At 47.3% G+C, this 14673-nt stretch overlaps 1 protein-coding gene across 1 annotated transcript in view; it reads left to right on the top strand.

The window, feature by feature from the left end:
* dock3 (dedicator of cytokinesis 3) overlaps positions 1–14673 on the top strand; it is a 1304448-nt gene that overhangs the window by 1229650 nt on the left and 60125 nt on the right. Inside the window, 3 exon segments of the mRNA XM_038810823.1 lie at positions 743–890; positions 2415–2530; positions 5349–5436. Of these exon segments, the coding sequence (XP_038666751.1) occupies positions 743–890; positions 2415–2530; positions 5349–5436 (352 nt within the window).

Genomic DNA, 14673 nt, shown 5'->3' with positions numbered 1-14673 from the left:
TGAAAGGGTTAAAGCCCAACAGGGTCTATAACAGGGCTTAAATCCCAACAGGGTCTGCAACAGGAGTTAAAGCCCAACAGGGTCTGTAACTGGAGTTAAAGCCCAACAAGGTCTGTAACTGGAGTTAAATGCCAATGGGAACATGAATGGGAGTTCATGAGGATTGTAGCAGAATGTTGTTGATGGGGATTGTGACTGAAACGGACATTTGCAAAAACCTCACAGTTAAAGTGTTGTACGAGTGAGAGTAAGATTTTAAGCTTCGAAGTGTGGTGTGGACATTTCGGGCAGTTCCCCAGTCACGTGTTTCTCAGCGGCTGGGGAATTTGCTATTTCTGCCCCACATGGATGTCAACATTGGGAATGGCTAGGCAGTGCCTTCCCTGGTAAAATAACAGCCAGTCTGACAAAGGTCATGCATGGCAACTTGAATGATGTACAACGAATAAGCCACATTTGTCAAGCTGTACCCCATTAAAGGTCAGTTCTTCAGATGAGATGGGGACAATATTGAGGATGAAGTAAAATGAATTGTCAAACTCTTCTCTGTTGTAGTGATAGACAGTGTTGAACAATCGATAGGAACTCAGCAATTTTAATAGCTACGTCGTGCCACTTGTGCTGTGTGGCAGGGCTGTCCATAGCCTCTGTAAGATGTCAGGTCACCTCTTGCTGTTTCGTTCCCTTGTCGGGTTTCCCAGCGCGCGCTCTTTTTTTCTGCCACTTTCTCTGCTCTCTGCAGCTTGCTTACGCTAATCCCAAGTTCCAAGGCTCCATGACCAACGTCTCTGTTTTGTCGTCGTGCCAGGCAAGTCCATCCACCTCTAGCCTGGGTTCCACACACTCTGCTCCCTCACAGATGATCAACTCAGCCCCATCCAGTGCTCGAGGTAAGCACCTCTTTTATTTGTGTTCATTTTCAGGGCCAATTTGGAACTGAGCTGCCTTTTCTCTCCAATGTGCCCCCTTTGCTTTTAAGCACATTTCTAGAACAATGTGCAGCTGGGTGGCTGGGGCTGGCTTTGACAGGGTCTGACTTTTAGACAACATTTTGAAATTAAAGGAGTATGCCAAGATAAGAAAATGCAGTTAAAAACCTCTGAATCCTCATTGTGTCTGTATTTTGAAGTTCTATATCATTGCTGACAGATAGCCTGGATCAATTATTTTGCTTTTCTGAAACTGTATTTAAGCTGATTATCACTTTAAACTCACTGCTTGACACTCCAGGTGGCAAAGTGATAGAAATTAAAAATTCCAGGTACCTGTAGCTGCCTGTAAATTTTGACGTGAATTAGAGAGCAGCTGTCACTTCCTTCCAAATGCAGGTCCCAGATCAGACCAGCTCAACAAGAAATGATCGACTTTCTTCTTTATCAAGATTATCTTGCATCTGTAATGAAGTGTGAAATCTGGACTCTGATAGATATATGTCTGTATGATCAGTGCAACATTTGTGTGTGCTAGTTATCTATTCTCTTTTTCATGGATATTAGCATGTTAACACTTTAGGCGTCTGGCAACATCTGTGGAGCAAAGACTGTTTTTAAAATATATATTTTTATTCAAGACATTTTCATTTTTAAAAAAAAATTTTTAAAGTGAGTATGCCGCTTTGTAGGGGGCGGCGCATCGCGAAAGTAGCACAGCCCACAATTTGGTCGGAAACGGGTATTCTCCGGCCGATCTCCGAACGTGATTTCGCCATCGGCGACCAGAGAATCCTGCCCACGGTCCTTTGGTAAACTTTGTAAAAAATCGCTAAAATCTCAATAAAAATATTTTAAAAAGCAAAAATTGGTTACAGTTAAACATGATTTCCCTCTCAAAAAACCATGTTGTCTTAACTTGATTATCCTGAATGTTTCTAAATGCTCTGCTGTAATGTCTTCTAACATTTTCCCTATGACAGATGTTAAGCGAACTGGGTTGTGGTTTCTTGATTTCTGTCTCCTCCCCTTTATGAACAAAGGAGTTACATCAGCTACTTCCCAATTTAATGGAACCTTCCCTGAATCTAGGAAATATTGGAAAATTAAAAACAGCGCATTAACTATCTCACTAGCCATTCTTTTAAGACCCCAGGATGAGGTCCACCAGTACCCGGGGACTTGTTAGCCCACAGCTCTATCAGTTTGCTCAGTGCAGTTCCCTGGTGATTGTAATTTCTCTGAGTTCCCTCCCTTCCATTTCCTGAGTTACAGCTACTTCTAGGATGTTATTTGTAGCCTCTATAATGAGATCTAATACTTGTTCAATTCATCTGCCATATTCTATTTCCATTATTAATTCCTCAGACTCAATTCCGCTGTTTAGTTAAATCTCTCCAGTGGTTCTGAATCATCTTTTTTAAATATTCTCATCTTTATCTACTGGTTTTCTAATCTACTCTTCCTCTTTCTGTCTACACTCAGGTTCCCCATCATTGTCTGATAAGTACCGTCACTCACGGGAGGTTGTGATGCTGCTGCCTCCTCACAGGGACAGGCCGAGCAGTGCCATGTATCCAGCCATGATGGAGAATGGACAGGTGAGTCACTGGAACATGTCATTCCATAGACATGCATAACCATTTAACATCAGAGAGATGCTACTGGTAATTGTCACACATCATTGTATAGGCTTAGATAGAGCCTACATCTGCCATTTTATCACAATGAAATTGATAACGTACCAGCAAAACCCAGATGCACTTGAGAACACCAAACTTAGATCTCATCTGGGATTGTAGAAGGAGGTTTCACCTCTTCCTTAAACAACAATTTGCACTTTTTTAATGTAAAAAAAAGAACAGTATGGAACTAACTAAGGGAACAGATGCTAAGCTTTGCAAAGGAAATTAGGGTGATTAAATGAAAGTTTGTTCAAGACAGGTACTTTTTGATATGCTATAGAAGGTGATGGAGTCAGTGGCAAGAGAGTGGAATTTATGGCTGTGGTCTTCCCAATGTTGAGTTGAAGATAGCTGTACCAAACATAACACTGGTGATCATGACGTCAAAGGAGGTACAGGAGAGGTGGAATGGGACACAGTTGGCATGGGGAAGTTTGAGCCCCATGTTTGTAAGTGATGTTACAAAGGATGAACAATAGATTCTGAGAGACTCTGGGTGTGACAATGAAGGGTGGGAAGAGAAGCTATTGCTGTAAATGTGTTACATCTGAATAGTTAAAAATGCAGCCATCCGAGGGCAGCCCAACAGAGATGAATAATAGAGGAATGGCAAGAAAGCAGGTGGTGTAGTGAATCATATCAAATGATGTGGAGAGGAGGACAAGGTGGGAAAGTCCAGAACAATTACAGGAGCAAAGGATTTCATTCATAACTTTGGTCAGCACCATATCAACATTATGGTTCAGACAATCCAAGCTTTGAGGGACCGAATAGAAAGTATTGAGGCAGGTAACACCTTTGAGAGGAAAGTGGTGGCATAGATTAGTTGAGAGAGGGAGAGATAGTTTCAAAGTAGAGTGGAATGATCCCTAGGCTTACAAAACCGTTAATATTGTCAGAAAACATGGGGCCTGGGAAGAACAGAAAGTGGGTCTTACAGATGCAAGCCTGAAGAGGGCATGTTTTGGGATGATGGAGAAATTACAGATTGATTGATGTCAGTTTGGAGCGGATGGAGAGCTAGCAGGAGGCCAGGGAGCCAAAGGGAGGGAAGGATGAGAAAGTGCCTCCTACGGCTGTACAGTTATACTTCTTAATATCAGAAATTAAGAAATCCATGAGCTCTTTCCACTTAATACTGGATGTGAAGGATGATTGAGCAAAGAATGGTGGTTTGAGGAGACAGTTAACCATGGAGTTTCGGGTTGTCCTTGTCCTTTAGGATGATCCCAGTATGATTGAGGTCTTTGGCTACAAAATGAGGTATGCTACCCATGGTTGAGTTAGATCTGACATTGAGTAAGAAGACCAATTGGATTAGTAGGTGTGACCCCTGGCTTTGATGGCACAATACTGTCCAAGAGGTCCAGTGGAGGTTCAAAATGGCCAATAATTTGGAAGAAACAAAGTGTCAAAACCAGAGGTCCCTGATGACAGCCATCTTGAAGGGCCAGAGGTCAGAGAGTTTGGAGTTTGTTAATGAATGAATGGGGGATCTAAAGAGCATCTTGTTAATGCACAGAGGGCTATGGTAGGAATATTGGAAATATAGTGGACAGGCCAATGAGGAAATGATTGGAGATGTCCTTATTGGTGATATAAATCTCAGAAGCGGAGAGGCCACCAAAGATGTCCAGACAACAGCCGTGGATATGGAATAAAACAACAAGAGCTGGAAAAACTCGGCAGTTTCAGCAGAATCATTGAACAGAAAAGCAGAGTTAATGTTTCAAGTCCAAAATGATTCTTCTTTCAGAATGAAGTCATATTACACTCAAAACATTAACACTGATTCTCTTTTCACATATCCTTCTAGACCTGCTGAGTTTTCCAGCACTTTCTGTTTGACTTCAGATTTCCAGCATCCGCAGTATTTTGCTTTGATTATTGCCATAGATATGGAATCTAGGTAGCATATGAAGGGCAGCACGGTAGCATAGTAATTAGCACAGTTGATTCACAGCTCCAGGGTCCCAGGTTCGATTCCCGGCTTGGGTCACTGTCTGGAGTCTGCACGTTCTCCCCGTGTGTGCGTGGGTTTCCTCCGGGTGCTCCGGTTTCCTCCCACTATCCAAAGATGTGCAGGTTAGGTGGATTGGCCATTCTAAATTGCCCTTAGTGTTCAAAAAGGTTAAGTTAGGTTAGGGGATAAAAAGGGCATGGGGTGGAGGTGTGGGGTTAGGTAGGGTGCTCTTTCCAAGGGCCGGTGCAGACTCAATGGGATGAATGACCTCCTTCCGCATTGTAAATTCTGTGATCTATGATTGAGTGAGGACAGGAGGATAGAAATGTCTAAGGTGAATCATTCATTTTGGCTGTCAGACCTTGCCTGGTTTTTGACAAAAGATAATTGGGATGCTACTTCAGAATGCTCAGTGTTCAGCCCACCCACTGTCACGAGATTGGGAAGTTGATCATTGATCTGTACAGGTGGGCTCAAATGTACACCTACACTACCAGGTCAAATGGTGACCATAAGCATTGTTTACTGTGCTGTTCTAATGCTGCTGCATCTCAGCTCCTCTTACCAAAGAGCAGTACCACTGACATTTCAACTGCCCTTGAAAACAGCACTATCAAGTAAAATTACCAAAAGAGAACTCACTGATAAGTGGAGTGGGCTGGTTATTGCTGGTTCTGATCCCTGTTTACAGGTGCATACAGTACTCTCTTTTGTTGACAGCTTTGTGATATGCCACCTTGTGCTCATGTTGATGGTTCATTCTCATTACAGCCTACAAGTTTCCAACGGGCCCTGATTCAACAGGTGGTCGGACCCTGCAAACCATGCAGTGATCCCAATCTCTCTGTCGTTGAAAAGGGTAAGGATCCATTTAACCGTGAAAGTTCATTGGGGCAAAGAGATAACTAATTTCTTCTGTTGGACCATACAAGACCATGAGAGGGATTCTCCGGAAGCCCATGGGCGTGGGTATGCTGCCAGTGACGCGGAGGATCCGACTGACAGATAATCCCACAGCATGAATCCCATCAGCTAATAATGACAAATTTAGTATTTCTTTTCAAATTAAGTGAATAGGGAGAGGATCCGGTTCTGCATAGACTCTCGTTAGTCACCTGAGATCTGGGAGTGTCTGGTGGGGTAGTGTAGAGACAGCTTTACTCTGTATTTAACCCCATGTTGTACCTGTCGTGGGAGTGTCTGAGGGGACAGTGTGGAGGGAATTTTACTCTGTATCTAACCCCGTGCTTTACCTGTCCTGGGAGTCATGATGTAGAGATGCCGGTGTTGGACTGGGGTGAGCACAGTAAGAAGCCTTACAATACCAGCTTAAAGTCCAACAGGTTTGTTTTAAATCACTAGCTTTCGGAGCACTGCTCCTTCCTCAGGTGAATGAAGAGGTGGGATCCAGAAACATACGCGCGACAACACAGAATCGCCGAGCAGAAACCTATAGCCACGTTCCGCTCACATGAGTACAGCCTCAACCGGGACCTTGGATTCATGTCACATTACATTCACCCCCCACGTCAGGTCTGGGCTTGCAAAATCCTACCATCTGTCCTGAACAATTCTCACCTCTTTAACCTGTGATTATCCCTCTCTCCAGTTGCTCCGTCTGGACCTGAAGACTTAATTACCTGCAAAGACTCGCATTCAAAGTATTGTCTTGCATCTTTGACTTTGTCTGTATATATGCTTCTGGAACCCACCTCTTCATTCATCTGAGGAAGGAACAGTGCTTCGAAAGCTAGCGATTCGAAACAAGCCTGTTGGACTTTAACCTGGTGTTGTAAGATTTCTTACTGTCTTGGGAGTGTTTAATGGGGACAGTGTAGAGGGAATTTACTCTGTATTTTACCCCGTGCTGTACCTGTCCTGGGAGTGTTTGATGGCGAGAGGGCAGAGGGAATTTTACTCTGTATCTAACCCGATGATGTACCTGGCCTGGAGTGTTTGATGCGGACAGAGTTGAGAGAGCTTTACTCTGTGTCTATTTTTTATTAATTTAGAGTACCCAATTCTTTTTTTTACAATTAAGGGGCAATTTAGCGTGGCCAATCCACGCAGACACGGGGAGAGCGTGCAAACTCCACTTGGACGGTGACCCTAGAGCTGGGATCGAACCCAGATTCTCACTGCCATGAGGCAGCAGTGCTAACCGTTGCGCCACCATGCCGCCCTTTTACTAACCACATGCTGTCCCTGTCATGGTTGTGTTTGATGGGGACAGTGTAGAAGGAACTTTACTCTGTATCTACCCTGTGCTGTACCTGTCCTGAGAGTGTTTGATGGGGCAGTGTAGAGGAAGCTTTGCTCTGTATCTAGTCCCTTGCTGTATGAATTGGGTGTGTTTGTGCTGATGCTGGGTGCCTAAGATATGAGATGGCAATGTGAACTGTCACACATAGGGATGTGAGAAAGACATGTGCTGGGTCAAGGAGACTTTGAGTTAAATTGCCTATCCTGGCAGATTTAATCTGATTCGGAAAATAGGTTACAGAGGCCAGATGTTCTCTGCAGAGGTTAAAAGAAATCAGACATAAGATGCTGAACCAAGAAATGTTGACATTCCAGTATCATTATGTCTCTAACTAAACCAATCCCAAAATAAGATAATGGTGCACACATGAATAAAGTGAAAACAGAAACACCCCTACCACCTTGAGTTCTCATAAATTCTTACGTTTTCTTTCTCTACCACTATGTTTTCATGTGACCCCTAACATTAGCAGCTGAGATGGAGGTAGGCTACTGAGTGCCATGCACCATTGCCTGTGATGACTTTAGCGGGCACCCACTGCAGATCTGGAGTCTTGAAGGCTTCTGCCGACTGGGGGATTCCTGCACAGATGCAGGGATAACTTCCTCGGCCGCACCCACTAGAGTCAACGGGGTAAATGGCAGTGAACATGGGGAGAGATTGCTCACCCAGGGGCTGCTGACATGCTCTTCTCTTCCATCTGGATGTGTTATGGTACCTCCCTTCCCTTCCTGAGGAGAAAGGACACCTGAAGGGTGGTTCAGATGCCTTGTCCCACACTGTTCTAGTTATTGTCCATTGCTAGAGTAATAGATTGAAAGTCAGAGTGCAAATAGATCAATTGCTCGACCTGACTCTCCATGGTGGTCACCAAACTCTCCAGTGGAGAATGCCATGCGCTCATCTTTCTGAGATATGGAAGAACTCATGGCGTAAAGGGGCAGCACGGTAGCATTGTGGATAGCACAATCGCTTCTCAGCTCCAGGGTCCCAGGTTTGATTCCGGCTTGGATCACTGTCTGTGCGGAGTCTGCACATCCTCCCCGTGTGTGCGTGGGTTTCCTCCGGGTGCTCTGGTTTCCTCCCACAGTCCAAAGATGTGCAGGTTAGGTGGATTAGCCATGATAAATTGCCCTTGGTGTCCAAAATTGCCCTTGGTGTTGGGTGGGGTTACTGGTTTATGGGGATAGGGTGGAGGTGTTGACCTTGGGTAGCGTGCTCTTCCCAAGAACTGGTGCAGACTCGATGGGCCTCCTTCTGCACTGTAAATTCTATGATATGATATCTATGATATCTATGAAATGAACTCCTTCATAGTCCGCGCAAATAAGACCATAAGACATAGGAGCAGAATTAGGCCACTCGGACCATCGAGTCTGCTCTGCCATTCAATCATGGCTAATATTTTCTCATCCCCATTCTCCTGCTTTCTCCCCATAACCCCTGATCCCCTTATTAATTAAAAACCTATCTGTCTCTGTCTTAAAGACACTCAGTGATTTGGCCTCCACAGCCTTCTGCGGCAAAGAGTTCCACAGATTCACCACCCTCTGGCTGAAGAAACTCCTCCTCATCTCTGTTTTAAAGATCTTCCCTTTAGTCTGAGATGGTGTCCTCTTGTTCTAGCTTTTCCAACAAGTGGAAGCATCCTCTCCATATCCACTCTATCCAGGCCTCGCAGTATCTTGTAAGTTTCAATCAGGTCCCCTCTCATCCTTCTAAACTCCAACGAGTACAGACCCAGAGTCCTCAAACATTCCTCATACGACAAGTTTTTCATTCCAGGGATCATTCTTGTGAACCTCCTCTGGACCCTTTCCAAGGCCAGCACACCCTTCCTTAGATACGGGGCACAAAACTGCTCACAATACTCCAAATGGGGTCTGGCCAGAGCCTCATACAGCCTCAGAAGTACATCACTGGCCTTGTATTCTAGCCCTCTCGACATGAATGCTAACATTGCATTTGCCTTCCTAACTGCCGACTGAACCTGCACATTAACCTGAAGAGAATCGTGAACAAGGGTTCCCAAGTCCCTTTGTGTTTCTGATTTCCTAAGCATTTCCCCATTTAGAAAATAGTCTATGCCTAAATTCCTCCTTCCAAAGTGCATAACCTCACATTGTCCACATTGTATTTCATTTACCACTTCATTGCCCACTCTCCCAGGTTGTCCAAGTCCTTTTGCAGCCCACTTGCTTCCTCAATACTACCTGTCTCTCTTCAGATCTTTGTATCATCTGTGAACTTAGCAACCGTGCTTTCAGTTCCTTCTTCCAGATCATTAAAGTATATTGTGAAAAGTTGTTGTCCCAGCACAGACCCCTGAGGCACACCACTAGTCACCGGCTGCCATCCTGAAAAAGACCCCTTTATCCCCACTCTCTGCCTTCTGCCAGTCAGCCAATTCTCTATCCATGCCAGGATCTCACCCTTAACACCATGGGCTCTTAACTTATGTAACAGTCAGGGACTTCGGGTGGCGGCTATGAGGGAGTAGATCGCACATTTGGTGGCTCCCGTTTCGGTCGGACCTTTGGACCTTTCCCCTGACTTTTTTGCGCTTTTGAGCGCGGAACTGGAAAGCAATAGTATTCAGGCACAGGACCCATACAAAATTGTATGGACCTAAGAAGCTGGAGGAACTGTAAACAGCAGAAGAAGTGGTCGAGTAAGGGCACAGTGGAGGCTGTGAGAGAGACCAGCATGGCTGGTGTTCAGAGCAAGGAGCCGACAGCCCAGCCCACAAGGGAGCAGCTGCTGCAGACTATGCAGAAGGGCTTTTTGGCTTTGAAGCGTGACAACTTGGAACCGCTTCAGAAGTCGATTGATCAAATGGGAAAAGGCTAGATGATCAGGCTGACAAGCTCCAGCAGTTGGAGAAGTCAGTGGAGGAGCAGGCTGACTTTCAAACGGTGGCGGATGTGGAGATTCGTAGGCTGAGGTACCAACAAAAATTGCTTCTGGAAAGGCTGGAGGACCTGGACAACAGATCTTGCCGGCAGAATGTGGGCCACCCGGAGGGGGCAGAGGGGCTAGACGCTGTCGCATATGTGGAGGGTATGTTTCAGAAGTTGCTGGGGAACGAGGTGTTCCTGTGCCCGCCAGTGGTGAACAGGGCACACAGAGTGCAGGTGAGGAAGCCGCGACAAGGGGGTCCCCCACGAGCGATGGTGGTACGCTTCCACAGGTATCTGGACAAGGGACGGGTGCTGCAATGGGCAAAGAGCACACAAAGCTGTATTTGGGACAATACCACCCTGCATGTTTACCAAGATTTGAGCGCGGAGGTGGCCAGGAGGAGGGGAGGCTACAGGCAGGTGAAGGAGATACTGTGTAAAAACAAGGTGAAATTCAGGCTGCTTTTTCCGGCGCGGCTGTGGGTTACGTATAAGGGTCAGCACCACTATTTCGAGGAACCCGAAGAGGCGATGGACTTCGTTAAGAAGCAAGGGCTGGCCCTGAGCTGAGGGCGTTTGGACTCATGTTAGAGCTTTTAAGTATATGTGGTGTCTCTCCCATTTTGGGATGTATCTTTTTCTTCTTGTTTTTGCGTGATTTTTGCGTTGTTTTCCTGAATGTTTCCTGTTTGGGCTCTTTGCTTAGTTGGAGTTTGGCTGGGGGGGAATTAATAAAGAAAACAGTTAAAAGGGTTGGGTTAAAATGGATGCTTATAGGGAACTTTGTGCAATCTTTTTCTGTGTCTGTATGGGTAGGACTGAAGAGTGCGTTATTTCTTATCTCTTTTTTTTCTTGTTTAACTTGAATTGTGCTATTGTGGGGCTTGTTTATGATTTGTATAGAGTGTTTGCTTAAGTAGGGCTGATCTGGGGAAGTGGTGTGGAGGGGTTGGCGGGGACGGGTGACTGGGAACAATGGGTGGGAGACGGGCTGGTGCCGAGGCTGGGAGCCCCAGGCTAGCTGAGTGCAGCTAGTCAATGGGAGCCGAGGTGACGGGTGTCCATATAGTTAGATTAGATCAGGGGTTAGGTGACAGGATGGTGTTGCTGGGGGGGAGTTGTTCTGCTGACGGGGATGGAAACTGGGCATGGTAACAGTGGTCATGGGTGGAGCCGGCCAGGAGGCAGGCCAGAGAAAGCGCGACACATGGCTGGGGGCTGGCCAAGGAAAGGGGATGGCTGATCAGCAAAGGGGGGGGGGGGTGTGAAGTGCCCCCCACCAGGCTGATCACCTGGAATGTTAAAGGGTTAAACGGGCCAGTGAAGAGGGCGCATGTGTTTGCGCATCTGTGGGTTCTGAAGGCGGACATAGTCTTGCTGCAGGAGACGCACCTGAAAGTGGCAGATCAGCTTAGATTAAGGAAGGACTGGGTCAGTCAGGTCTTTCATTCAGGGCTTGATTCTAAGACGAGGGGGGTTGCGATCCTGATTAATAAAAGGGTACAATTTGAGGCGGAGGGCACAGTCGTGGATGGGGATGGCAGGTTCGTTATGGTGAGGGTAAGCTTGAAGGGGTGAGAGTCGTCCTGATCAGTGTGTATGCCCCTAATTGGGACGATGTGATTTTATTAGGAGGATGCTAGGGAAGATCCCCGTCTTGGACTCGCGTAAGTTGATCATGGGCGAGGAGTTTAATACAGTCCTGGACCCGAGACTGGACCGGTCATGCTCAAGAACGGGCAGGTTGCCAGCGATGGCAAAGGAACTGAGAGGGTTCATGGAGCAAATGGGGGGGAGCAGATCCGTGGAGATTTAGCCGGCCGACGGCGAGGGAATTCTCGTATTACTCCCACGTCCACAAGGTGTATTCCCGAATTGACTACTTTGAGGTGAGTAGGGACCTGCTAGCCGGACTGGTGGGGGCAGAATACTCGGAAATTGCCATATCGGACCATGCTCCGCACTGGGTAGACCTTCAGTTTTGTAAGGACAGCTTTCAGTGCCCACCATGGAGGCTGGAAGTTGGACTACTCGCGGACGAGGCGGTATGAGAGGCTGAGGAAATGCATGCAGAATTACCTGCAGGTGAACGATACTGGAGAAGTCTCGGCAGCGGTGCTCTGGGAGGCACTGAAGGCAGTGGTGAGAGGGGAGGTGATTTCAATCCGGGCGTACAGGGACAGGACAGATAGGGCAGAGATGGACCGACTGATTAAGGAAATTCTGCGGATGAACAGGACTTACGCGGAATCCCTGAGGCCAGAGTTACTCAGGAAACGACAGAGGCTGCAGGCCGAATTTGGGGTGCTGACTACAGGCAAGGCTGTAGAGCAGCTTAGAAAGGTAAAAGGTGCAATTTATGAGCATGGGGTGAAGACCAGTAGAATGCTTGTGCAGCAACTGAAGAAGAAGGAAGCGGCCAGGGAAATAGGGAGGGTAGTGGATGGGCGAGGTAATCTAGTGGGTGATCCAGCAGGGCTGACTAAGGTCTTTAGGGACTTTTATAGGAAGCTGTACACTTCGGAACCACCCGGGGGACCGGGCGTGATGAGGCGATTCCTGGACGGTCTCACCTTCCCAAGAGTGGGGAGGGGATTGGTGGACGGACTGGGGGCCCTGGTCAGGATCGAAGAGGTATTGGGGGGCCTGAAGGTCATGCAGTCGTGTAAAGCCCCGGGGCCGGACGGGTATCCGATGGAGTTTTACAAAATATTTGCCAGCATAGTGGGGCCGGTGCTGGTCAGGGTCTTTAATGAGGCAAGAGACAGAGGAAGTTTACCCCCAACGATGTCGTGGGCCATCATCTCGCTCATTCTGAAACGGGATAAGGACCCGGAGACCTGTGGGTCATTCAGGCCGATCTCCTTGATCAACGTAGATGCCAAGTAACTGGCCACGATTTTGGCGACCAGAATTGAGGACTGTGTACCGGATGTAATTGTTGAGGACCAAACCGGGTTTGTAAAGGGGAGACAGCTGGTGGCCAACATAAGAAGGCTGCTCAACGTGATTATGATGCCCCCGGAGTGTAGGGAGGTAGAGATAGTGGTAGCCATGAATGCTGAAAAGGCTTTTGACCGGGTCGAGTGGGATTATCTGTGGAAGCTACTAGGACGGTTCGGGTTCGGGCGGGGTTCATCGATTGGGTTAGGCTATTGTATCAGGCCCCAGGCGAATGTAAGGACGAACAGGACGACATCGGACTGCTTTCGACTGCACCGTCGGATAAGACAGGGCTGCACTCTCTCCCCTCTGCTATTTGCGCTGGCCACAGAGCCACTGGAAATTGCACCGAGAGCTTCTAGGGGCTGGAAAGGGCTGGTCCGGGGGGGAGTGGAACATAGAGTCTCGTTATGCGCGGATGATCTGCTGTTATATGTATCGGACCCAATGGTGGGGGTGGACGGTATTATGGCAACCCTGAGGGAATTTGGCCGGTTCTCCGGATACAAACTGAACATGGCTAAGAGCGAGTTGTTTGTAATCCAGGCAAGAGGGCAGGAGAGTAGGCTGAAGGGGTTGCCGTTCAGGTTAGTGGGGGAGAGTTTCCGATATTTGGGGATTCAGGTGGCAAGGGACTGGGGCAGGTTGCATAGTCTCAACCTGTCCTGACTGGTGGGACGAGTGAGGGAGGAGGTCCGGAGGTGGGATGCGCTCCCACTGTCATTGGCGGGGAGGGTGCAGACTGTTAAGATGACGATTCTCCCGCGGTTCTTTTTTTTTTCAGTGTCTCCCCATCTTTATCCCGCGGTCCTTCTTTAAGAGGCTGAATATAATTATTCTGGGATTTATATGGGTAGGGAAGTCCCCGCGGGTGAAGAGGGTGATGCTTGAAAGGAGCAGAGGAGAAGGGGGGCTGGCGTTGCCGAACTTCAGCAACTATTACTGGGTGGCCAACATAGCGATGATAAGGAAATAGATGGTGGGTGCGGGGTTGGTTTGGGAGCGGATGGAGGCTGCTTTGTGCAGGGGCACTAGCTTAGCAGCCCTGGTCACGGCGCCTCTGCCGCTTCCGTCGGCACGGTACTCCACCAGCCCGATAATGGTGGCAGCTCTTCGGATCTGGGGCCAGTGAAGGAGGCATATAGGGGAGGTAAGAGCATCGGTGTGGACCCCAATCTGCGGCAACCACCGATTTGCTCCGGGGAACTTGGACGGGGGGTAACGACTGTGGAGGAGGGCGGGGATTGTGAGAATGGGGGATCTGTTCCTGGAAGGGAGATTTCCGAGCATGAGGGCACTGGAGGAGAAGTTTGGGCTGGCGAGAGGTGTTATGGGAGAGGTGTTTTCAGAACCCCGAAATGTATCATGGAGTTCAACCAACCTCCCCCTTTAATGTATTGTTGCTTTTGAAGCACACGGCTTGTTCTCCAGGTGTGGTATTGCAATTATGGACACTAGGGTTTTTAAACACAAAACAATGTTTATTCCATGAATTCAACTTAAGCTTTTAAATAAACATTGGATCACTTACCACCCCTTACTTCAAAGATAACCCCAAAAATAATACAACACTAAATAATCCCTCAATATGTTCCTTCAAACATCCAAGAGACTTAGCACTTTTAAACAGAAACACATCAGGTTAAAGACATTACTATTATGAGTTTAAATCACCCAAATGATTCAGAGATAGTCTTTCATGGCAGAGATCACAGCAGATCCAGCTTACTGCAAAACACAGACACACCCAAGCTTTCTCCTCAAAACCTGAAACAAAAGCAGAAGTGAGCTCAACTCAGCTCCCCCCATCCTCTGACATCACTTCAGTAATATGAGCTGCTCTTTTTCTTAAAGGTACATTGCTTAAACATCCATTTCTTCCAGGTATTCTCAGATGACAGAGGGAACGACTTTAGATACTTGCTAGTGAGGATTTTGTATGCAGACTGGTGCCATCCTTTCCACGTCTCCCGCCAAAGGGGAGGCAGGA

The sequence above is a fragment of the Scyliorhinus canicula genome, chromosome 11 (genome assembly GCF_902713615.1).
Source record: "Scyliorhinus canicula chromosome 11, sScyCan1.1, whole genome shotgun sequence".
Classification (NCBI taxonomy): Eukaryota; Metazoa; Chordata; class Chondrichthyes; order Carcharhiniformes; family Scyliorhinidae; genus Scyliorhinus; species Scyliorhinus canicula.
The sequence above is the reverse complement of the archived record's forward strand: the minus strand, read 5'-3'. Positions and strand labels throughout refer to the sequence as shown.